The 23,774-nt window shown below is 40.7% G+C and overlaps 1 protein-coding gene across 2 annotated transcripts in view; it reads right to left on the bottom strand.

Moving 5' to 3' along the window:
• Positions 1–23,774, bottom strand: part of grm8a (glutamate receptor, metabotropic 8a) — a 211,252-nt gene extending 187,478 nt beyond the window's left edge. Inside the window, exons 1-2 of one of the 2 annotated variants that reach the window (XM_058417469.1) lie at positions 23,531–23,774; positions 20,983–21,790 (exon numbers count right to left, since the gene is read on the bottom strand). In XM_058417469.1, the coding sequence (XP_058273452.1) occupies positions 20,983–21,507 (525 nt within the window). In that variant the 5' untranslated portion in view covers positions 21,508–21,790; positions 23,531–23,774. The remainder of the gene's footprint in view (positions 1–20,982; positions 21,791–23,530) is intronic. The other variant, XM_058417470.1, reaches the window with a different exon arrangement.

The raw sequence follows: 23,774 nt of genomic DNA, 5'->3' as shown, positions 1-23,774 counted from the left end.
AAATTGTCAGACAGAATGTTTCTGAATTTCTTCTGCTGCTCCATTTCACTTCCAGCATCAATGTAGCTTAGCGAGAATGTTCCAGAAGCTGCTGTGCAAGCCCAAGCCAAGACACTACCACCACCATGCTTCACTCATGAGCTCATATGTTTTGGATAAGGAGCAGATCCTTTCTTTCTCCATACTTTTTCCTTTTCATCTTTTTCATCTTTACTAGAAGTTAATCTTTATTCCATAATTTAGAGAATTTTTTTCATAGTTCTCACAACTTCACAATCACTGTGATGAACACTCATCAATTACCTGCTGCTGGTTTTCTTGGCTGAGCTGCCGGGTTATACCAGTGCTTTCTTTATTAATTATTTCCCTCTTTTCATTAGCTTCAAAATGATTTGATAATCTCAAATGAACAGCTCTCTGATTTTCAGGTTGGTTTTTCCTTTTTAACAGCAAATGCCGTGAAACCCAGAGCTCAAACCAAACGTAAGCATTCAAATATGTTAATAGTTTAAACTTGTTTAAAGACATCTCTGTAGATGTTAATGTCAGGAAATGAAAGTGAAAATCATCCCATGTGCATCTTTTGATGAACCCAAATGTCTTTCAAATCTTGGCGTTCCAATACTTTTGGAACAGTCTGTATTTCTATTACCTTGCTATTTCTCTCGTCATTCTCATTTATTTCTGTCTAATGTATGTTCTCATTATAGTTGAACCAACACATTGCAAGTGCCTTAAAAAAAAACCTGTTACTGTGTTTCACAGCTTCACTTTTTACTTGCAAACAAACCAAGTCAGACAGTTAACAGATGTTCATCATCAAGCCTCAGATTCCACAGGAAAGAAGTCCAAGAAAACATCTTTCCCAGCACACAGACCCTCTTCCTGAGCTGAGAAGAACAACAGCTCTGTTTCACTGTGGTTTACTGGCATCTGTGGATAGACAGAAGATAGAGAATGGAGGCAGGTTGTTGCTGGAATTGGGGAAAACAGGTGTGTTGGGAGCGCTGAACAGCACAGCATGATTTGTGAAAGGGGAAAAAAAGGCGAATTCCAGTCACAGCATGATATCACTGTCTATTCCTGCATGAATTTTCATGCTTTATCACCATGCTTTTCTGTCACCTTTATCACCAGAAGCTGAAAGTTCCACTAAGATGTAGCCACATGGTCTGATTGTGGAGAGTTTACAGATTGGTGGATTCATTTAAGGGGAATTACATATCTTGAATTTAATGAGAATCACTCCAAAAAATGACTTAGCACATTGTAGCAGAGGACATTTACATGTGCAGTTGTACGGACAAATGATGTGTGTGTAGCAATGTTCTGGCCATATTGAATTTTCTCATGAAGTGAAGAAGCAGTGGGCTGTGGACAGGTACAAGGAAGGAAATAGCTTTTTATACATATAATTTTTTTTATATGGTGGCTAGCAGGATCACCCTGACCAGAGCTTATCTGCATTTCTGAAGATAGCTATAGAGCACTTGGGAAGAGGCTGGACTCCATGCCCTGACTGGGATGGGCTTATCACTCATCTCCTCCTTTCCTGCTCTGGTGAGGAAATTGATATTCAGAAATCTACTTTCACATGGAGTCATCCAAGCAAGCAAGAAAGAAAGCATACACCTTATCATCTGCAGTCTCAGTCACAGGAGCTTTACTTGTTTCAGGCTGTAAGCTACATGTATCTGATCAAATAAATTAAGAGGAGAAAAGGAAGCTTATTAGCAAGCCATTATAAAATGTAGAGAAAAAAGAGACAGCATTCCTCGAGGCTACAATTAACAGTGTGCAGGTAGCATCGACTCCTGGCTACCCTACTGATTATAGAAAAACCTGAGTAAAATGTTTTTTACAGATCTATATGTATATCAGACTGGGATACGAATGCAGGAAGAGGAGCAGGGAAAATTGAAGTCTTTAATGTCACAGTGAAGACCTGGTGCGGTACGCATGCTAAAACAGCTCCGAATTTCATTTCAGACTGCTCAGTGGGGAGGTTTACACACCAGGCTCCATCCAGCGCACTGCACAAAAACGCTTACATTTACATCCCTAAATGGTTCTTCTGTTCCTCTCCCTCTTACCTGATATCAGGACCATTTTCTGAAGCAAAGAACCCAAAAGATGCTTTAAGGCACAGGACACTAATGTCATTAAGGTTCTAATGAGCGAGGGTGCAACATGACTCGGTGTGAAACTGTACACACATCTGTATCAGGAAGCTTTCGCATTATGCAAAGCAAAAATAAATAAGGGTATTCATAGCCAGAGAGACCTGATCCATTTATTTCCATTCACTTCCAAGTTAAAAGGGGGAATAGGAGAAAGGATCTGTTTCTTTTTTTTTTTTCTTTCTGAACCAGTCTCGGTAGTTGCACCAAATGACTCTGCTAGAGAAATGACCCCAGACCTGGCCATGACTGACGATGTGTAAGATGAAAACCATTAAGGCTACTTTAAGGTCCTTCACTGATACAGGCTTTTATCCTCACCCCCAATTTTTCCCTCTTCCCCACCTGTCTGATCAAAAAGAGGGATGAATCTAACGGAAGCTCCACAGCTTTCAGCAGCTACAGATCCAGATGAACAAATATGCCAAGTCTTTCGTCTGTTTAACTTTCTGACTGAGATTGAGAGGTTATTTTCAGAGAGATAGTAGTTTCTGAGAAAGGGAGGTTTTTTTAGCTGTGGATAGAGGGAAGAATTTGGCAATGGCTAATCAGCTAGTTAGTATTAAACCACTGGTGAGTTCACTGTTTTTTCATTTGCTACACTAGACGTTTTCTCAGTGGTGGGTCACCACGATGCTTCTGATCCATCAGCTAATGTTCATTTGGTTCGGAAGTTCGTGGAGGCCTTTTCATTTATTTAATAAATCTGCATATTACAGATCATAATGTATGATGTCCACCTTCTGATTTATTCATTAAAATAATCATTGAAAAGCATTCATAAAATATTTAAATAGTTTCCTCTGCAACATGGAATCTAACGAAGGCCTAGACCTTAAATGAACGACTTTCCGCTGATGTATGTAAAAGTGTGTGAAATGTAAAAAGATGAGCTTCTTCCTCAGTGGTAGTGCAGGAAGCTGCCTGGAAATAACCAGTTCATGATACTACTATAAATCACAATCACTCAGCAGGCTTTAAAAGTACTGTCATTGTACTTATTTCCAGAATTCTGCTATGAGGTTTTCTAATCACATTTCACAATTCAAAAGAGAGAGAGAGAGGGAGAGAGAGAGAGAGAGAGAGAGAGAGAGAGAGATTAGATTTATTTAATTGAGTGAAAAAAAGTCTCTCAGCATTACAAATGAAGTTACTCTCTGCATCTTGCAACAGCACAGTAAAAAAGGGTCTTCAGTCTTGAAAAGTGAATACTGGAAAATTTTCATTCAGAACCATGATAGCTGATAGAGGAGCGATTACTTCTATGTGGGAAGCACGCAGTAAAATCGCTTCCCTGCTGTGGATGGAAGGAAGGTGTGATTGAATCTAGACAATCTACTTCAAATGCCTCATTTCCATTTGATCCTTTAAGAACATTTATGTCTTACGTGATCAAGGTCAGTGTCAGATGAAGAGATCTGGTTAATCCGAAATCTTATCCTGATTCCTTGGAAGAAATTTCAAGAATCAGATGTTGTACAATTGGTTCTAACACATACAGAGGTTCCATAACTAGCAGTTGCAGTCCCACATGGAGGTCCCTTTATTTATAACTGCAGGGTTTTTTATTTATTTAATTATATTACAAATGAATATTATTTACAATTAAGAGTGGAAGAACTGCCCTGACTCTGACTCAACCCCACTGAACACCTTCGGGATGAACTGGAACACCGACTGAACCCCAGACCTCCTCACTCTTACAACATCAGTGTCTGATCTCACTAATGCTCTTGTAGCTGAATGATCACTAATCCCCACAGACACACTCCAACATCTAGTGGAAAGACTTCACAGAAGAGTGGGATGTTCATCAAGCACACATGAGTGTGATGGCCTGGTGTCCACATACTTTTGTCTATGACTATAACAGTAAGAACATTAAAAGCATTTTATGAGGTGAGTTGTTAAGTAGCTAAAGCTCTGAAAGCAGATGCTTGGAAAACATTAATCCTGGCAACACCAGTTGATATGGTGAGAGCAATGTGCAGGAATGAAGAGGCGCACAAACATAAATCTATTCCGCTTTCAAATAGCGTGCTGAAACAAAGGAGATTTGCGATAGCAAGCAACCTCAAGAGCCCATACGAAGCGAGTGAACAGTTCCCTCGCGAACACTCTTCAAACGGATGTTAGCTGTGAGAGCCGTGATGCTCCTGCTCTTACTTACTTTGCTATATGTGAAGACTCCACACATGAGGATGTTTTGTACTGCTTTTGCAGCTACATGGAAGAGAAGCAGATCCCATGGGATTGAAATAGTCAGATTTTGAGCACACACAATCATCATGAACGACGTGCAGACTCTCGTTATGGATGTGGCTCCCTCTGGTGTGTGGACACACTGCATGGTCAACCACGAGCAGTTTCCGAGTCCAGACCTTGGACATGTCGGGTCTATTGAGAAATATATTTAGCCTTACACACACCCAGAGTTTGCTAAGCTTTCCTAACGATGGGGTCTGAGCGCAATGTCTTGCTCTTTCACACTGAAGTCCATCGGTTGTCAAAGGGGAAAAGTGTCGGAATGATGCTTTAAAAAACTGTCAGCTTTTTGTGCAGTGCAAATAAAATGAACCTTCTCACATCTGCTACCAATATATTCAGAAAACTAAATGAACTGAACATGAGTACGCTGGGAGAAAAGAAGATTACACTGCAGATGAGTGATCAAATCAGTGCATTCAAAAGGAAGATTGCTTTTTTGGAAGAAAGATTATACCACATTTCTTTTTGGTTGATGTCAGAGAACAGCACTGATCAGTGTTTCCCAACAAATAAGGAGATGTCAGTAACGCCTGCTCGAGCACTTTCAGACACACGATCCAGATTTGTCGAAAAACCAAATGAGCGGTTACACAACCTGTTTGTCTTCAAGAACGCTTCAACTGATCTGCCATCGCAGTTGATTGAGTATGCTTTGGAAGAGTGTTGGTTTCTGTGCATGCACTGAGATGATGGTTTATCCTACAAGCTCCTGAAGATGGGTTCAGTGCCCTTGCCTGCATAAAATCCAAGAATGGTTCTGTTGCTGCAGAAATCAGATGCACTGCCTTCCTGTTAGGCTGGCAAGTCAGTGCAAGGGATATTGCTCTGGTTATTAATCATTTATATTAAATGAAAATGACAAAATGTTATAGTCCATGATGTCCATTTGGGGATATTTGCTCCTAAGTGCCAGAACCTGGTGTCAGACCTCTGTCCCGTGCAGCCAAAAGAATAACACTCCTGGACGTGACCAGTGAGCACTGTGGATATATAGATGCAATCTGTCCAATAGGAGAGATTTTTCACTGTGTGCAACCGATTACATGCGAGAAATCGATGTGCTTTACCTCAGCTGTGATGAAAGAGCCAGTCTCTCATTAGACGACAGCTTTACCTCAAGCTTCCTTCTGACCTCAAGGAAGAAGGGCTTTAATTAAATCCAGTAGAAGGGACCGAGCAAGCAGCCAAGTTCCAATTACTGAAACCAGGGCATAAAACTTCACTCTGCCAAAGTAAACAGAGGGAGAGATAGAGAGTGTGTATTGATTAACACCACAGTGCTCATGTTCATCACTTTCTTTCTCCCTCGAGGTGCTGGCAGGCTAATGACGAGACAAATTAAGGCAAGAGAGGGAGGCACTTGTTACATCGCTGTTAACCCACCTCAACCCAGACCCTCTGCCTCTCGTCCTTCTGCTCGGCAACCCCACGAAACTCGTAGCACTTCAAATGAATAATTCACTCAGGTACTCCAAAAGAGATGGGATATTAAAATTACATAGTTGCAGTGGCACATCTGTCAGGTGTTGTGACCTTGCACTTGTCTCTACCTCCTGATGATTAAAAGAGTCTGTGTGAGTTTCTCTCTATTGCTTTACATTAGCTAAGTGGCAAAGCAAATCAGAGCGCCAATTTATTTTTTTTCCTCTCACTCATGCCACTGTAGAATGTGGATGGAAATCCCTAGCAGTGTTACTGTCATTTTTTTATATATATTTCCCTCATTTATTTCCATATTATTACATTCCATACTCTTATTATTATTCAATATTTTTCAGAATTTTTTTTTTAAATTGTATTTCTTTGTCCTTATGGTAATGAGGGAAAGGGATTTTTTCCACACTAAGGTGTATTGAGGAGACCTGAGTGAGCCGGGAGAATCAGTGAGGATTTAGGAGTACAGGTTTGGGAGGCGAGCTCAGAGATGATGATAGAAGAGACAGGACCATCCACATGATTTCATGACCTTTATGTGATACCGTACACTGTGCTGTTAAAGTGTGTGTGTGTGTGTGTGTGTGGATGTGTGAGAATATGTGCTGGCTGACCAGAAAGCTTTTTTTGTTTAGTTTTGCGTCACTGAATTTTTTCAAGCTGGAATCAGTAAATAATAGATATGCTGATGCTTTAGTTTCTATTATATGTGTTATAGCCTATAAACCTGCTGCAGCAGCTACACACAATAATTCCAAATTAGCCTTAAAACTGCCTCTCAGCACTGACGTCAATATCATAGTGTTCACATATGATTAATGAAAAGCCTTGAACCGCATCACTTTCTCTGCCTGGAGATTAGGAACATCTGTGCTCGAACAAACTCATTCAGCAGTGTGTTTGAAACATTTCAGAGTGTAAGATGTTGGCTACGGGTCACTTCCTCCACACTGATAACCACTAGAGGATCACCCTCTATATCAGTGCAGTAAACTGGAACAAACTGTCTGCCAGAACATCCACACGAAAGAGGAAATCATCTGAGCTAGCATTTTCAGACAGGTCAGCCCTACATATCTGACTCTCTGCTGCAGTTTGTCTACTGTTTATTCTACTATTTAGAACCCATGCTGGAGCCAGACATGTAGAATGGGAATTCTGAGAATAAGTATAATATAAGTATAATATAATAAGTATTATCAGAATTATTAGTATTATCATGTAAAGGTAAAAATGTATGAAGACAAATAAAATATTAAGACAAATAAAACTAAAATAAATTTTACTTGTATAATTTTATCATTTTGAAAAGGTATGAGATTTATTCCATCCATCCATTCATTTTCTGTAGTGTTTATCCTATACAGGGAGAATGGAGTCCATCCCAAGGGATTAGGCAGGAGACACTGTGGATACTCTACAGGCAATTTGGAGATGCCAGTCAGCCTGCCATGCATTCCTTTGGACTGAAGGAGGAAACTAGAAAACCCAGAGGGTTAGAGATGGATATTGTGGGTAGTGCCAACCTATTGGCATGGCAACCCTTCTGGCCAGCCCAGTAAGATGTAATTATTAGTATTAATAGTCATCAGTGTAAAAAGGGGAAGGCTTTCCAAATCTCGTTGTGAGGCAAATTCCCAGGACTTACTGGTCCCAGTTCCCAGGACCCAACAAACAAACAATTCAAAATCTTTTTCCACTTTCAGAATTCAATAATTCGATGCATTACATTAGAATTCTTCATTTAACAATTAGCCAACTGTGTGGAATTTGTAATTGATTGGTTTGTTTGTTTATTTGAGTTTGTGTGTGTGTGTGTGTGTCCAATAGAGATCCTACATAGATACAGACAGCCATTGTATGTAATTTTGATTTGATTAGTATTGTGACCCACCCTTTTATATCATCTTAATTAAGTCTAACCTGGCCATCTCTCTGTGAAAGATCTGCCTACACCCCTGTTGTGTACAACATGTTCTTTTGCAAGCTAGAGAAATGGTTCATGGGGAGTGGAGTGTTGTTTTTACAAGCGAACAGCAGATAAACTATTCCCATCTATTTAAGCTTGACGTGTATAAATAATGCTGTGGTGTGGTGTAGCTCAATTGGTTCCCAACGGCCAGCTCCAGGAAGTGGGATGAGGGACCAGCAATCTTTCCCCCACTGTACGCTTTCACTCCAGACATAACAACATAAAACACACAACATCACAACATAGAAAGTCCCAGCTCTGATTAATAGACTCTACTGGACAGGGAGAAAGGTGTTTCCATACAGAACAGAAGCAAGATGGAGACTTTTCTAAACTGAAAAGGCAGAAGGAATGGAAAGGCAGAGAAAGGACAAGAAGACAGAAAAGAAAACAAATGACAAATGAAAAAAAAATTCTGCCGGTCGTGATGGCCAGAAGAAATTTTCTGGCTGTCTTAAAACTTCCCAAAGTGAAAACATCTATAAATCTACAGAGTGTCAGCGAATAAACAGCAAGTTTCAGACCAGTAATTCCAATCTCAGATACGACTGTCCTGTCTAAAAGCAAAAAAAATAAAATAAAATCTTTCAGAGTTCCTCCCACGAATCAAGCATTGTTTACCACTGACTCTGCCAGACTGCGGGAAGAGTTTCCTGCACTAACCCATCAGTATTTTCAGCCAGACACCAGATTTCACAGCCGCCTGCCTACCAGTTAAAAAGCATAGTGGTAGTCATCCCCTACCACTGTGGAATAATAAAGACCACAAAACTGCAACTTTCTTAACCAAATTTCTTAAACTGGCATTGGACATTTCTAGTAAGTCATTCTGCACCAGCATACTGGCTGCTCATCATAAACTACTGTTCATCTACAGAGCATCAGGAATTATGTCCTGCACCTGTATCTTCTCACGTGACTAATTTACTGACACTGCTCCACAGGACACTCCACTCACTCCCTGCTCTTCCTGCTGAAGCGAGGATCAAATACAAAACTCTTGTCCTTGCTTTCAAGCCTTGAAAGGCTCAGCATGACAGTTCCTCTAAACCATGTGTCTGAACTACACCCCAGAGAGGCAAGTCAGATCCTCGCCTTCAGCAAGCCTGGGATCTTCTTGGTTTTAGATCTGAGCATGCTCACAAGGTAAAGACGTGTTGTTTAAATGCATATGCCTCTCAACTAGTTATACCAGAGCTATTACTTTGTATAGGCTTTTTTTTTTTTTTTCTTTTGACTTTCAACTCCCAGACCATCTCCTCCCTCCTGGAGGTTGCGTGTGAAATCACTCAGTAAGAAACGGACCATTGGTGCAGCCAGCTGGCATAATCCAAATGAAATAGAAAATAAATGTATATCATGCAGTGGTGGCTGCAGGATTCAGTTGAACTGTATGCACACAACTGCCCACAACCACAATGATTCATGTTCTCACACACACACACACACACACACACACACACACAGTCAAAGTCACCTTTATTATCATTCTGCATATTGCACAACTCGCTCACATAACTGGATTACTGAGGTCGCTCTGGTATGTTTTGCTATATTATGGTATAGAAACCTGCCTGTAAATTAATCAGACTTATTCACAAAGGACTGTATGAAGAGTTAAGTTCAACATCAAATGTAAAAGAAGGCAAATACTCAAATAGTCTTATATAATGAGATTATACTCAATTCCACTCATATTAACTGGCCACTGTCTTTTACAGTAACATCATTAGCACCTGATGAAGCTGATCCTAATGATTACACTCACCAACAAAATCCCCAGTAATCAGATACAGACTTATTATGTAACAACAGCAAAATAGCATCACAGGAAAGAAAGAATATCTGGAGATGGACTGTTCTTGGATCAGAAATGATTGAGCTACTAATCCCCATATACCCTCTCAGTGATGGTGTGTTAAAAACGAGAAACAGCTTGTCCAGGGGAGAAATACTTATTCTCATTATTTCCTATAAGCATTTTATCCTCATTGCCAGTCCCATTGTGCATTTCTTGAGCCCCTGGGGTCTTTGCCACTAGGGATTTCTGTAGACCACTGGTGATTCCTATGGGTTTAACAAAGCTGCAGGATCCAAATCCATGCATTTAGTACAGCTAAATCATACACACACCTACACTAGCCAGTCACTTTATCATTGACATCTGTTCAGTCATGCAGTTGTCCATTCAGCCAATCATGTGGCAGCAGTAATGCAGATACAGGTCAAAATTAATACAGTTAATGTTCACGTCAGACATCAGAATTGGGGGGAAGTAATCTCAGTGACTTGGCCGTGCCATGGTTGCTGTTTTTCTTCCTGCTGAACTATTTTCATGCACAACATTCTCTAGAGTTTATATCAAATGGTGCAATAAAAACAATATAACATACAGTGAGCAGCAATTCTGATGAGAAAAACCAGACTAGAGGCTGACAGGAAGGCTATGGTAACTCATAACCACTCTTTACAACCAGGATATGCTGAAAAGTATTTTAGAATGCACAATATACTGAGTCTATAGGCAGATTTACTACAACGGTAGAAGAATTTCTGAGAAACAAGTGGCGCACTGAACTGAACTGTTGAACGATAAAGGTCTGATGAATCTCGATTTCTGCTGCAGATGGTACTGTGGTACTGATGGTACTGTATTTGCTGGTGGCAGTGGTGTAATGGTGTGGAGAATGTTGTCTTTGCACACAATGGGTCACTTAATGCTGACCATGTGCATTCTTTTATGGTCAAAAATATCTGCTTCCAGCAGATATGATGGATCAGAGCATGTCATGGATCACAATCTCATTTCCAGCATCTTGTTGCCTCCAGTCAGGTTGTACAGGTTGTACTTACCCAGTTATTAACACAATGTCCCTAATCAGTGTAAGCTGAGTGTGTGTGCAGTTTTCAACAGGCAGTTAAATTGCATGAAGCTAAAATGAATTCTTGTGTCAGCAGAAATGTCTGTTGTATGTCCAGAGAATGGGACGCTCATCCCTAACCACACTTCAAGCATCTTCGAATGCTGCTTAGGGATTTATAAACTGATCTTTTGTGGATGATGAAATCACAAAGTTCTCCTTTCAGACGTTGTTGGGAAGTGGCCTAGGGGTAATGTGCTGCAGCGTTAGTCACCTGGGCCGCTCTGGACTCGAAGAAACTGTAGTAAACTGTTAGAATGTTATGAGTTCATGATTCCATTCTTTCTCCTAAAGAATGATTTTCAGCCTGGTTGTGTGGAAGCCGTATGCTATGACTCTATAGGCTTAATGATTAATGACCTGACCATATTGTATTGTGCTGTTTACTGAATATGTTGCATGCTGAGGGCACGGTGGCTTGGTGGTTAGCAAGTTGGCCTTACACCTTCGAGTTCGCTCTGTGTGTATGGAGTTTGCATGTTCTTGAAGGTTTCCTCCAGGTATTTCAGCTTCCTCCCCAATTCCAATGCATGCATTGTAGGCTTGATCTGGTTTGAATGGGTGTGTATGCGTTTGTACCCTGCAATAGACTGGCATCCTGTGCAAGGTGTATCCTACCTTGTGCCCTAAGTCTCCTGGCATAAACTCCAGGTTCCCCACGACCCAGAAGGATAAGTGGTGTAGAGAATGAATGGATGGGTGGGTGGAGGTTGAATGCTTGTTAGAAGTGAAGTGAAGCTAATTTTCCCAAGTTGGTGACATGTGCAAGTGTCATTCAAAAACATATCTTTTTTTATATTGTACACTTGGCCTATGAGACTCAGAACATGCGCTGCAATTTTGTGTTTTTATTTTTTTCTCCAGAAGGTTAAGGGTTGAGTGTTTTGCAGACATTAGAATAATAATATCAGAGTAAGCACTAAGTGATTGTAAAGGGCATCCGCTGTAATAACTAAATAATAAGTATAAAAACACAGTTCAGAGCTGTATTGCACTTTTCTGGACGTGTTAAATGACCTCATGTTGTAGCAGGAACAAGTAGTTTCCTAAAGCAGTAATATTTTATAGGATTTGCAGTGAACACTAAGCTGTCAGACAGTTAGCTCCTGGTTGAAATCCTCTCCATGGCAAATTTGCAAGTGAAAGTTGCTCACCCACAGACCATTGCACTGAGGGGCATTTTGAACAGTCGCATTAAAGGTATTAAAAAAAAATAGATACCTCCATAAGTCATTGTGAGAACTGGAGAGGAAAAAATCTGACAAACTCCTGCCATTGCTTGCAGAAAGCCTCACCTGCTTGACTGTGGGAGCTGCCACACTTCATCTGGGTGTAATGGGTTTTTTTTTTGCTGTGCCTCCTACAGAAGCTGGTACACTAATGGATGAATACAGGAGACAGTTATGAGCCAGATGTGAGAGCTTCTTGGCTAAAATCCAGATTATTTACATGAACACTGTAGCTGAAACACTTTCATTTTTCTGCAAAGCTTCTGTAAGCCAACTGGCTATAAAATAACAAAAACTGACATCTTAGTGAAAAATACTTTGGAAAGAAACCATTTAATCCTCCTGTTGTCCTTGAGGTCAAATCTGTCCCATTTTTAAATGCTTTTTTGTGTCAGAAATATGGTTTATTGTATGTAAATGAGGTCTAATGACAAATGGAATGAAGTTCATTAAAACATGTAACAGAACTGAGTGATAATTTTACATTTCATGTTTTAAAAACAGTTAAACCAGACTGAGTCAATACTGACCTGCGAGGACAGAAGTCACACGGTCAAGGGGAAGACAGGACGAAGGTTAAGGAACAATGCTAGGTTTATTGACACGTTCATTTGGCGAGCTCCTTATATTCATTTACTTGGTCAGTGGTTTATACGATTATGATGAGCTAAAAATTGGCTTTCTCACATGATCGATGTTTAATCTTCTCGGAATATAATAACACTGCATCCTGCACAACACTGCATACTACTACAGTAGCTAGTACGATGTACACAGGTGAGGGACTCAGTATATAACACAGCTCATGACTGGGCATCTTGAAGGATGCAGTAATACACAACTAAGTGAAGGGAGAACAGTTTGTGTTTGTCTTCCTAATGAGATACCATGTGTCGGAGGACCAGAAGCACATTTTCATTCTTTCAGTTCCACTGACAGATACAAAAAAAAACCCAGGTGCACCATCTGCACTCGCTTGCTCTTCCTCACCCTCAGCTTTTCTCAGTTTACACAACAGCAAGCTCAGCAGCTGCCACGCTGGCCGTCTACCTGAGAGCCATCCTTCCAAGCCATAATCAGCAGACGACTGGAGGAAGCTTCAGGAAGCTTTTCTTCTCTCTCATATCTCCTACGCACACACACCCACAGATACTCGGTGCATATACAAAATACACTACAATAAACCTCTGGAATAATGGAGGTAAGCCTGAATTTTTATTATTATTATTTTATTATGCTTTTTTTTTTTTTTACCTCACACGCAGATTTTCTGTGTTCTCTGGGAAATGGAAATCCTGCTACTTTCAGGACTATGGATTTGGATGGAGAATTATACTCCCTTATGAGCTCTAAGAAATTAGAGCGCAATTTATTTTTTTATCAATTTATATCTGAAGATTCAGTCGCATTAGCACAGAAGATCCCTGTTCTCTAGTCATGCCGCAACACCAACTTCTTTTAGTTAGCTAGGACTCCCATGTTAATGGGGTGAGTGTGAGCTACTGCACCATTAGAATAAATAAATACACCTCCAGCTTTAATAACCTGTTGTTTTAGCCTCATTACTTGGCCTGACTGATGAGACTGAGGGCCACAACATGTGAAAGCAAATGAATTCAATAGTGATTTGTCTGATCATTTTCATGTAAATCTGCAAGAGACTAGAATACGATCATTTCTCTTTATTTCTCTCTCTCTCTCTCTCTCTCTCTCTCTCTCTCTCCCTCCCTCCCTCCATCTCTCTCGCATTCTCCTTCTCTCCCTCCATCTCTCTCTCTCATTCACCTTCCCTCCCTCCTTCTATCTCTCTTTCCCATTCTCCTTCCCTCCCTCCATCTCTCTCTCTCTCTCCCATTCTCCTTCCCTCCCTCCCTCCATCTCTCTCTCATTCTCATTCTCATTCCCTCCCTCCATGTCTCTCTCTCTCATTCTCCTTCCCTCCCTCCATCTCTCTCTCCATCTCTCTCTCTCTCTCTCTCTCTGTCTGTTTAAACTAACCTTAATATAAACACATTTCTAATGACCAGACTAGATGTAGAGTGAGCGTGATCAATTCTCTTAGTATTAAACCAGTAACATTGTGAAATCCCTCCTCTTATATTTAAGCAGTTAAAGCATGCATGGTAGAATAGCACAGTGGGAAAGTGTCTGTTGTGAAACACCAGCGTTAGATTTTATTTTGCGCTTTGAAAATACACAATGTACAAAAACTAACTGTGTTAATGTTACTCAATTAAATCCCTTGACGAACAAATCTGAAATAAGTCGATTCAATAAGCTTTTTCTTCATAATAAGCTTTATTTCCTCTTAGTATATTACAACGAACCAAATATAAGAATTATTAAACCTATTTCTATACATTTCTTCTCATTTCAGACTTTTGTATTCTGTTAGCAGATACAGTCATTTTGCTTCTTTTCCAGAAATAAATACTTAAAATTAGATAACCAAACAATTTCAAGCTAGAAATATTAATCTAAATAACCTTATATTTGGTTGATTTTAATTGTATAACAGGAATCATACAAGACATTTGCTGAAATTCAAGATGTGTTAATATAGTGTGAATGTAGTGTGAATTATCATTACTAGGTTATAAGACTCACAGCATCTTAGGAACATCATCCATTCATCCTTTCTTTCTCTGTAGCTCTTATTACACAGGGTCACGCAGAGGCTGGAGTCTACTCAGGACACAAGGCAGAAGACAATCACACACTACAGACAATTTTGAGATGCCAGTTAGCTTACAACGCATGTAACGGACTTGGGGAGGAAACCGGAGAACCCTGAGGAAACCCTGGAGAGAACATGCAGACTCACATATACAGAGCAATGGTGAGAATCAAACCCAACCCCAGGGATGCAGAGCTACCCAATATCAAGCAGAGCTTCAGTTAACCAAATGAACTCGTCTAAACAACCAATAGCTGAATCAATTTAGAGTCTGATGATATAATATCAGATCTCTCTTAAGTAGCCTGCTACAGAGGGTACAGAGGTTAACCAAGCAACTAAGTGACAAGTCAGGAAATACCACAAACCTCTGTTGACAGCAAATAAAAAATTGGTGTAATTTCTATACTTCTATTCTAACTGAACTGTATCACAGGCCTAAGCTTCAGCAGCAGAAGGGTGAATATGCATGAAAGTGGAGATCGGGCTATGAAGCGCTGTTCGCTGTGTCAGCTCAGAATGAGTCAAAAGTATGTGGAATGAGGAGGTGTGCAATGAAGTGTCATCAGGCTGCGAGAACCCGGTATAATGCCTAGTTTTTTATTCATTTAATATATACAGACACACATCGAGTCAGAGAAAACTATCTATAAGAGCTACATTTGGAGAGAAAAGCTGCGTGAAGGATACTTGAGCTGAATCTGCTTATGGCGAGAGAGAGAGTGGGGATCGAATAAATCATCCCAGGAAGCGGTGCTGTCTTACATTGCTGATGGGATTAAATCACACATTATGGCTGAGACTAGCAAATGATCATAACACAACAATGTGCTGTCATCGTCGCAAGAAGCAAACAAGGTCGTTGGAACGTTATAAAGACAGAAGTGACTCGTGTTGTGCTGATGTATGTGAGATCTATCTGGGAAGCGTTCCATGTTACTAAATCTTTTACTGTCAGCATGCTAGATGTCACAAGAAGCTTAAATATTGACCTGTTTAATCTCTGATTCCTCTACGACTGAGCGGTAAAAACCTATAACCCATTCTGACTGGCTGACATCCTTCAGCAGTGTCGTTGCATTAAAAAACAGGAGCAGGAAGAGGAAATCTGCAAGAGTGCAAGAGCAGAAAAATGAGCATATGTGCATAAACACAGAGAAAGCAAATCTGCACAAATCATTTTGAGAGGAAGGTCCATGAGCAAGCAGGACAAATTTGTGCATGTACATGTATTTTTGGATAAAAAAAAAATAAGAGTGTGAGCAAACAGCTACTGCAACAGACCTGTTGTTTTTAATGCACAATATATAAGAAAACTAGGATTATTAGCTGACCTGGTGTGGGGCAAGAGTCCTTAGAACTGAATTAAAATGTGAAGGTAATAAAAATGGCGTCACAGATCATGACTGATGATATTTAAATTAAAACAGAGATATTTTAAATGTCATATCAAAGCGTTCGTGTGTGTTTATTTTGTCACTGGTGTGTATACACAATCCCCTCCAGCAGCACTGGAACAGCAAGGTCAGTTCTGCTGATGAGATTCAGGTTTGAGATCAAAAGATGAATATCAGAATTTCAGCTTTCATTTCCGTATGCCACCTTTTGTCTGAACCACCTATTTTTCAAGTGATCCAAGTTATTGGAAGGTCTAGATCTGTCTTGTTATTCACGTTTGCTCTGTTAGATTGATTGTTTAAACAATTAATTGCTCTGAATGTCTACTCCTGCTTTGAGCTCTGGGTTTCAACTGTGAAGACTGCATTTGTTAGAAAAGAAAGAAAATCAATCAGAACCATTGCACAAGCACTGGGCATGAACAATACAACAATCTGGAATGTCCTGAGAAAGAAAGAAACCACTGGTGTAGCAACCAGACCTGGAACAGGTCAACCAAGGAGCTGATAAGAGAAACGTTGGGAGAGCTGTGCAGAAAAACCAAAAACAACAGTCAGTGATGTCACTAACAACCTCCACAGGTAGTCACAGTATGAAAGGTGTGCAGAAATATAGAGACCATACCACAAGATACCATTCCATTCATCAGCAGTAAGAACAGATTGGAATTCACAAAGAAATACAGAGATGAGCCAAGAACCAAGATGAACCTCTAATACTGTGATGGAAAAGCCAAAGTGTGGAGAAAGAAAGCTCCTGATCCAAATCATACGAGCTCATGAGTAAAGCACGGTGGTGGTAGTGTCACGGCTTGGGCTTGCATGGCTGTTTCTGGAACCTTCTCACTAACCTGTATTAATGATAGAGCTCATGATGGTATCAGCAGAATGAAGTCAGAAGTTTACACAATCATCCAGTCTGGCCTTTCTCCACAGAAATGTAAATCTGATTGACAGAAACTTCAACATGGAGCAAGACAATGACAATCAACAAAGCACTGAATAAGGTTGGCCAAGCGGATCAGCTGACCTTAACTCAACAGATCTGCATTTCATCTGCTGAAGAGGAAACTGAAGGGAGAAGACAAACTGCAAAAAGCTGCACTACAAGCCTGGGTCAATGGCTTAATGCAGTTATTGCACGCAAGAGATAAGCAACCTAATATTAACTTAAGAATGTCTGTTCCTGTACTTTTGCTCACCTTACAACTTGGTGGTCTGCCACAAAAGGTGCTATATTTCTAAGATGTGTAACAGATCTAGATGTAAATATCAGGAAATTAAAGCTGAAATGTTGGTCTATCGTTTCATCTTTTCATTTCAAACCCAAATTTCTTCAGTGAATAGCAAAAACACAAGATTTGTCTTGTCGTAACAATACTTTTAGAGGTGTATTTAGTCTTTTTGTCTTTGAGATGTCTTATGATGAAAATATATTCACCTACTAAAACGATAACGAACACAATCCATTAAACCCTCATGTTACTAATATTAAAGCATTATATTCATTGAAGTGAAAATGTTAATGCTAATAACGCGGCCTGAAACTATTAGCCACCCGTCATGTCTGTAGTGCGACTTCCATTTCATTGTTAAAGATTGAATTAGTAGCTCTTATTACCATGAAACTTAAAATAGTGGACTAGAACAGGCACCATGTAGCTTTTTTAAGGGCCTACACTCTCTTCTCCATCAACAGATTCATCTTAGATTCATCAACTGAGTTGAGGTGAGCTTCAGCTTTCACATAAACCTCGCATTGTGAATGTTTTAAAAGCAGTTGTACGTGCAGGTCTGGATAAAGATCCTGCAGAGAAACATATTTAACTGCAGTGTGGATGTGGATATTGTAGATACATGGCCTGGAGCTCTGGCTCACCACCACCATGACTTCCACCAAACAGTTGGATGCCGTTTGGTGAAGGGCTAAGAGGTGAAGAAGTGGAGGTGTTTATTCTGAGGAATTGGAGGGATGTGCTGTGAATATATTCACAAACTAGATGAATTCTATGTTTTATACATATATATGTATAAAACATAGAATTCATCTAGTTTGTGAATACAGGTCAATTGTGTAACTAGGAAAAAAGAGAGAACCGCTGTGAAGCAGTGCTGACCAGACACTGAAAAAGTTCAGGTTTTATTAATATCACCTGCATACTGATGAACTTTTCCAAAGGTGTTGGATTTGCAGGTCACATGATCAGCACTGAAGCTGAAGGCAGTATATTAATGAGAGGTTAGCAAGTCTGTATTGCTTGATGGTGATCATGGTGAGGATGAGGATGAGGTTACCCGGTGTTGTGGGTGAAGTAAACTTTGAACACCTCACAGATCTGATGAAGGCAAAGAGAAAGACATTTGTGAAAGACGTATCTGCTGGTGACACAGATCACCATAATATTAAATATTATATTAAGTAAATATCACTAATTACACTTTTTACACCTGTCAAGGGGTAGATCAGTCAGGAGCAGCCATGCTGCAGCCCCCTGAAGCAGAGAGGAGTAAGGGCCTTGCTGAAGGGCCCAACAGTGGCAATTTGACTGTGCTGGTGCTTGAAGCCCAATCTCCCAATCCACATCCCAGACCCTTAACTAGTTGAGCCACCACTAAACATTAGTCAGCAATTGAACTGTCACTTCTTGAGTTTGGTGTGTGACTTTGATGACTGGGTCAGGTTATCTCCAAAACAGCAGGTCTGGAAGATGTTACTGGTATGTAGTGTTTAGTGCCTACCAGAAGCTCTCCAAGGATGGACAACCAGTGAACCAGTAAAGGGAGCCTGAGGCTGGTTGATGCTCTCACCTGTCCACTGCTGAAGGAGCCTACAATGGGCCTGTGAGCATCAGAACTGGACCATGGAGCAATGAAAGAAGATGACTTCTTATTTTACATAATGTGGACGGCCTGGTGTGTGTGAGTCACACATACCACAGCACACCTTCAACGCTCTTGTGAAGTCCATGCCTCCATGGCTCAGAGCTGTTTTGATGCCACAAGAGGAACAGCACAACATTAGGCAGATGGTTTTAATGTTCTGGCTGATCGGGGGATGTACCATACATTTGTATGAGTGTGCATGCAACTGTCTATAAGTGTGTTTGTCTGTGATTATTGTGTGTGAGTGTGCATGCAGGTGTGTGTGTGCATGCAGGTGTGTGTGTGTGTGTGTGTGCGTTGGTGGGAACCAAATGTCCTGACAGGAATAAGAATATCTGACAGGTCTGACTTTGTGGGGGACATCTGACTGGAAAACTGCTCTCTCATTTTTTTACACAAGACTGTAGCTTTTATTAAAAACCTAAAACAACCACAATGTTTCCTTTCGGTTTATTGGATTTGGAATAAGTTTAGATGTAGGCATAACATTAATAATTATGTCAGTGAAAGCAGTGGAGTGCTGCTGAGTGGGAAATGGAAATATGCTCAATAAAATCACTGTGATTTGTACAATACAGTTATAAGTGTGACTCACTCATGCGTTTGGGGGAGATGACGCTTGAAAACCAGCAGATGCTTCTATATTATTAACATTGCTTATAAAAAATAAAGAATGCATGATTCTGATTGGTTTAAGTAGGGTTGTTTGTTATAGAGCAATTATTGAGTGAAACAGTGTTATTTGACACGTATATAAGCAACTGCAGATGTTTGGGTTGTGTTTCATGTTGAGCAGCCACTAATAAATTTTTGGAGCTGTGATAAAACATTTTAAAGGTGTTTAAAACTGATACAATAGTAAGACTGTGTGTGTGTGTGGGTGAGAGAGAGAGAGAGAGAGAGAGAGAGAGAGAGAGAGATCTTCTAAACATATCATCTGGTAGTTTGGTATGAGACCGTATGAAAGCTACTAAGCACATGACCTGATGGTATTTTTTCATCTTAAATGCTGAGAGAAAACTGACTGTTCATCTGTAGAGATCATGACACACGAAGCACAAGAAGATAAAGAATCTCTGAGTAGTTCCGACTGCCTGCTTTTAAATGCTATAAATCCTGTTGACACTTCACTTCTGGGAGCAATGAGAGAAAGTTTACCTACAAATACACGTCTAGATACACAAGCGGATATACATATATGTGTGCATAAACACGCATACACACACACTAATGACAGTCATGTGTTGTGTTATTGCAGTACTGCAGTGTGAGTCATGGTAGCTGACATTCTTCTAGGGGGAAGATATGTGCTGCTATGTCACATGCATCATTAGCCATTGCGCAGGCATATTGTACAGTGTGTCTACATTAATCAGTCAGACTCGGGTCAGCTAATAAACCTTAGTCAAACACCAACGAGCCTTGTTCATTAAAGTTTGCTTGTTAATTGGGCGTGCAGCATTACGCATCGGCTCCATAAAAGTTATGTCTTTGTTTAAGCTACACAATATCTGAAGCTCAGTGGTGCCGAAGATACAGCTGAAGTATTATCTAGAACGAATTGCCTATAAACCAGCTGCCATTATTTAACTAATCAATCCTGTCATTTGTGACACATACAAAAAAAAAAACAACAAATGAAGATTCATCACCAAACATTTCATGTTTATCTCAAAACCAAAAGGCCAAGGATGATGAACGCTCGCACACCACGGCCTGCAACAACAGGCTAGAAGTGTCACACTCCCCAACTGCATTCACATCACATCACCCAGGCCCATGAGGAATAAGTGCAGTGTCCCTTACACCTCTCAGCCACAACTCCTCCTGACACACAACAAACAAGTGCAGAGAAATGACTCTGAAGCCCAGAAGAATTTTATAGGTAGAGCTCTTCATATAGAGTGAGACCTACAATGCACTCAAGATGCAGCTTCATTCCCAGCAACTGTTTTAGATACAATGATGAGTGAAAAACCTCAGCAATATGGACTGTTGTATTGGTGCATCATTCGGCTTACCTTGAATAGACGCAGGATATTGGCCACCATGATGGAGACGGAGCTGGCAGATGCTCCTATCACTCCTACTATCTTATCAGGCTTGGCAAAGACAGGGGGGTCACCATTAGCACAGCGTACATCCGAGCCATCGCGCTCGATGAGTGCTTGGACAAAGGTGAGCGACTGCTCGAGGGCATATGTGTCCCGGGAGCAGGTGTCCAGAATGCGAGCACCGAGGGTCACATTAGGCAGCAGCTCCGGATCCTTGTTAATGAGGTCGATGGCAAAGAGCATGGCTTCCAGTCGATGGATGCCCTTCTCTTTCTTCAGCTCTCCGCAGGGCACTCCTCGTTCACCACGGGCATGCACGGGAAAAAGGCCGCCCAGGATGATGTCGCCATCTATTCGGATGGAGTGGGCATACTCTGTTGGTAGAGGCTCCAGACGTTGAGAAAATGATGGCAACCAACAGCAAATCTCAACCGTCAGGAGAAGAAGGAGATGGTACAGAGCCCAGTTCAGGATAGTGGATTGTAATGCCATAGTGTTGCTACAGAGGAATAGGAGATCCAGAAATCCCAATCATTTAACCAAAATGGCAGTGGTGGTGGATGGGACTATCCATGTCCTTTATACTTAATGCTGAGGTCAAACCTCCTGTGTCACGCAGACGTCAGCACTGGGATTTCGCGATGCTCCACACATGTCTGAAGTACATGTGTTGTGACAGAGAGTGAGAGATAAGCGCAAAAACAGAAGAGGAAAAAGGAGAGGGGATGTGAAAGCTCAGGTTCTACTCTGCTTTGTGCTGTATCTCCGGCTGATCCTGTAAAAGAGATAAACACTGATTGAGTAGATAAGCTAGCTCAAATGCAAATTCGAGACTCTATTGAACATTTCTTTTTGTCTGTTCAGGTGAATCATGATAAGCACTAGGCTACATATAGCCACTAGCAGTGTGATTCTTTCCTTGATTATCAGCCGGATTAGTTTTCCCTTGATTATCAACCATTAGATGTAGAGCTTGTAGTCGAAAGTAATTGTGATGGTTTGTAAATGTTTGTCCCAGCACACCGTTTTAATAGGTGTAGTCATGTTGTAAACACTGAGGTTGTTGCAGCAACACAAAGCATTGTGTGTTTATCATTGGGAATGAAAGATAGAGGGTTTTGTGGGGGGGGGACCTCTATTGTGACCTTTTTTCTCCCACCACTATGCATGCAAGATCAATGTGTGCAGCTGCGGACTGAAACTGCACCGCATTCAGACGTCCTCTGAAGTCAGGACTACAGAGGCAGTCTCCTGGACATCACAGACATTGCTGTCTTTTGCTTGATGTAGCTCAACTGATACAATTCCTGACCCATTGCAGCTGGACAGGACATACCACTGCACTGCACTGCTTCAGAGACGTGTCATGTTGAATGTTTCCATCTGTGGCTCACCCATAGTCTATTAGCAACTGATTAATAGACATTATCAAAAGAAGAAGGTTTTATTTGTAACATACTCATTAGAGTCAGCTGGCTTTACATCCATTATGAACACAAGTAATCGTATATGACATGTATACGGATTCCCCTGGGGGTTTAGTGTAGTTCTTCATCAGGGCAAAATAAATCAGACAGACCCACTCATGCTAATGAGGCGGAATTGATGGGCGGCCACAAAATTGTAGCTCTTTGATCGTTAGAGGTGACAGAATGATGGACGCGTTATTAAGCTCCCCTGGCACTGTCCCATCACTTTTTTCTTTTCTTTTTTTAATTTACAAGTATCGGTATGTGTCAAACCGTGTCATCTTCTTCTGGGGATTTGATTATATTTTCTCCAGCAGGACTGCTCTCAGGGGGATCCAAGTGCAGAAAGTGATAGCTTTACTGAATTCCTCCCTCTCTCTCTCTCTCTCTCTCTCTCTCTCTCTCTCTCTGGCTAGGTTTACTCCTTTTTTTTCTTCACATTGCATATTTTCAGCTCAAGTTTAGATGATTAGTACAGCAAAGCCAAGCCTTTCAGAGCCAGAAGAAGAAAAACGACTGAAAGGAAATCAGCTATTCACTATATCGTCTATGGATTTGCGCATACATTGCCCTCTATTCACAAGCATTTTAGGTCTTCCCCTGCCTTGTAATAATAAGCTATAACAAAAATTTGTTTTATTTCTTAAGACCTGCACTATTGTAACGCAAGGTGGTTGTAAAAAGAGCATTAGGAGAGCTGGTCCACGTCTCTAACTTCACTGCAGACCTCAGCAAGTCGCCTCATCAATTAACACACACCTCTTTACTTTAGGCATTACTGTGTGCGACATATTTATAACGCAGCTTATTAATATGGTATATGATGTATTTTAAAAAAAAAAAAAAAAAAGAAAGAAAGAAAGAAAAGAAAAAGAAAAAAAAAGGTGAGGGGTAATTTTCCCCCTCCCCATGATTCGGCATCGCAGAGCGCGTGAAACAAAACGGCAACCTCGTGCGCATATGAAATATGTTTACCCAAAAAAAACAAACAAACAAAAAAAGTATGATGCTAGTAAAATGCAAGTAATGGAAATCTTCAGTCTTACCTCCTGTCCTGGATGCTGCTGATGGTGCGTTAAAGCGCTCGTGCTTTGGTGCTGAAAAGAACAGCGCATTGAGCGCGAGACCGCCAAACCAATCACAAAAACAGTCTCCACGACTGTCACTGGTCTTCCCCCTGCTTCCCTCCCTCTCTCTCTCTCTCTCTCTCTCTCAAACCTCAGACAGCGTCCTGTCCAACTACACAGATATCATTAAGGAATTTCTGTGATGAGTAACACTTTTACCCAC

This window comes from Hemibagrus wyckioides, linkage group LG19 (genome assembly GCF_019097595.1).
Source record: "Hemibagrus wyckioides isolate EC202008001 linkage group LG19, SWU_Hwy_1.0, whole genome shotgun sequence".
Lineage (NCBI taxonomy): Eukaryota > Metazoa > Chordata > Actinopteri > Siluriformes > Bagridae > Hemibagrus > Hemibagrus wyckioides.
This window is presented reverse-complemented; position numbering and strand designations above follow the sequence as displayed.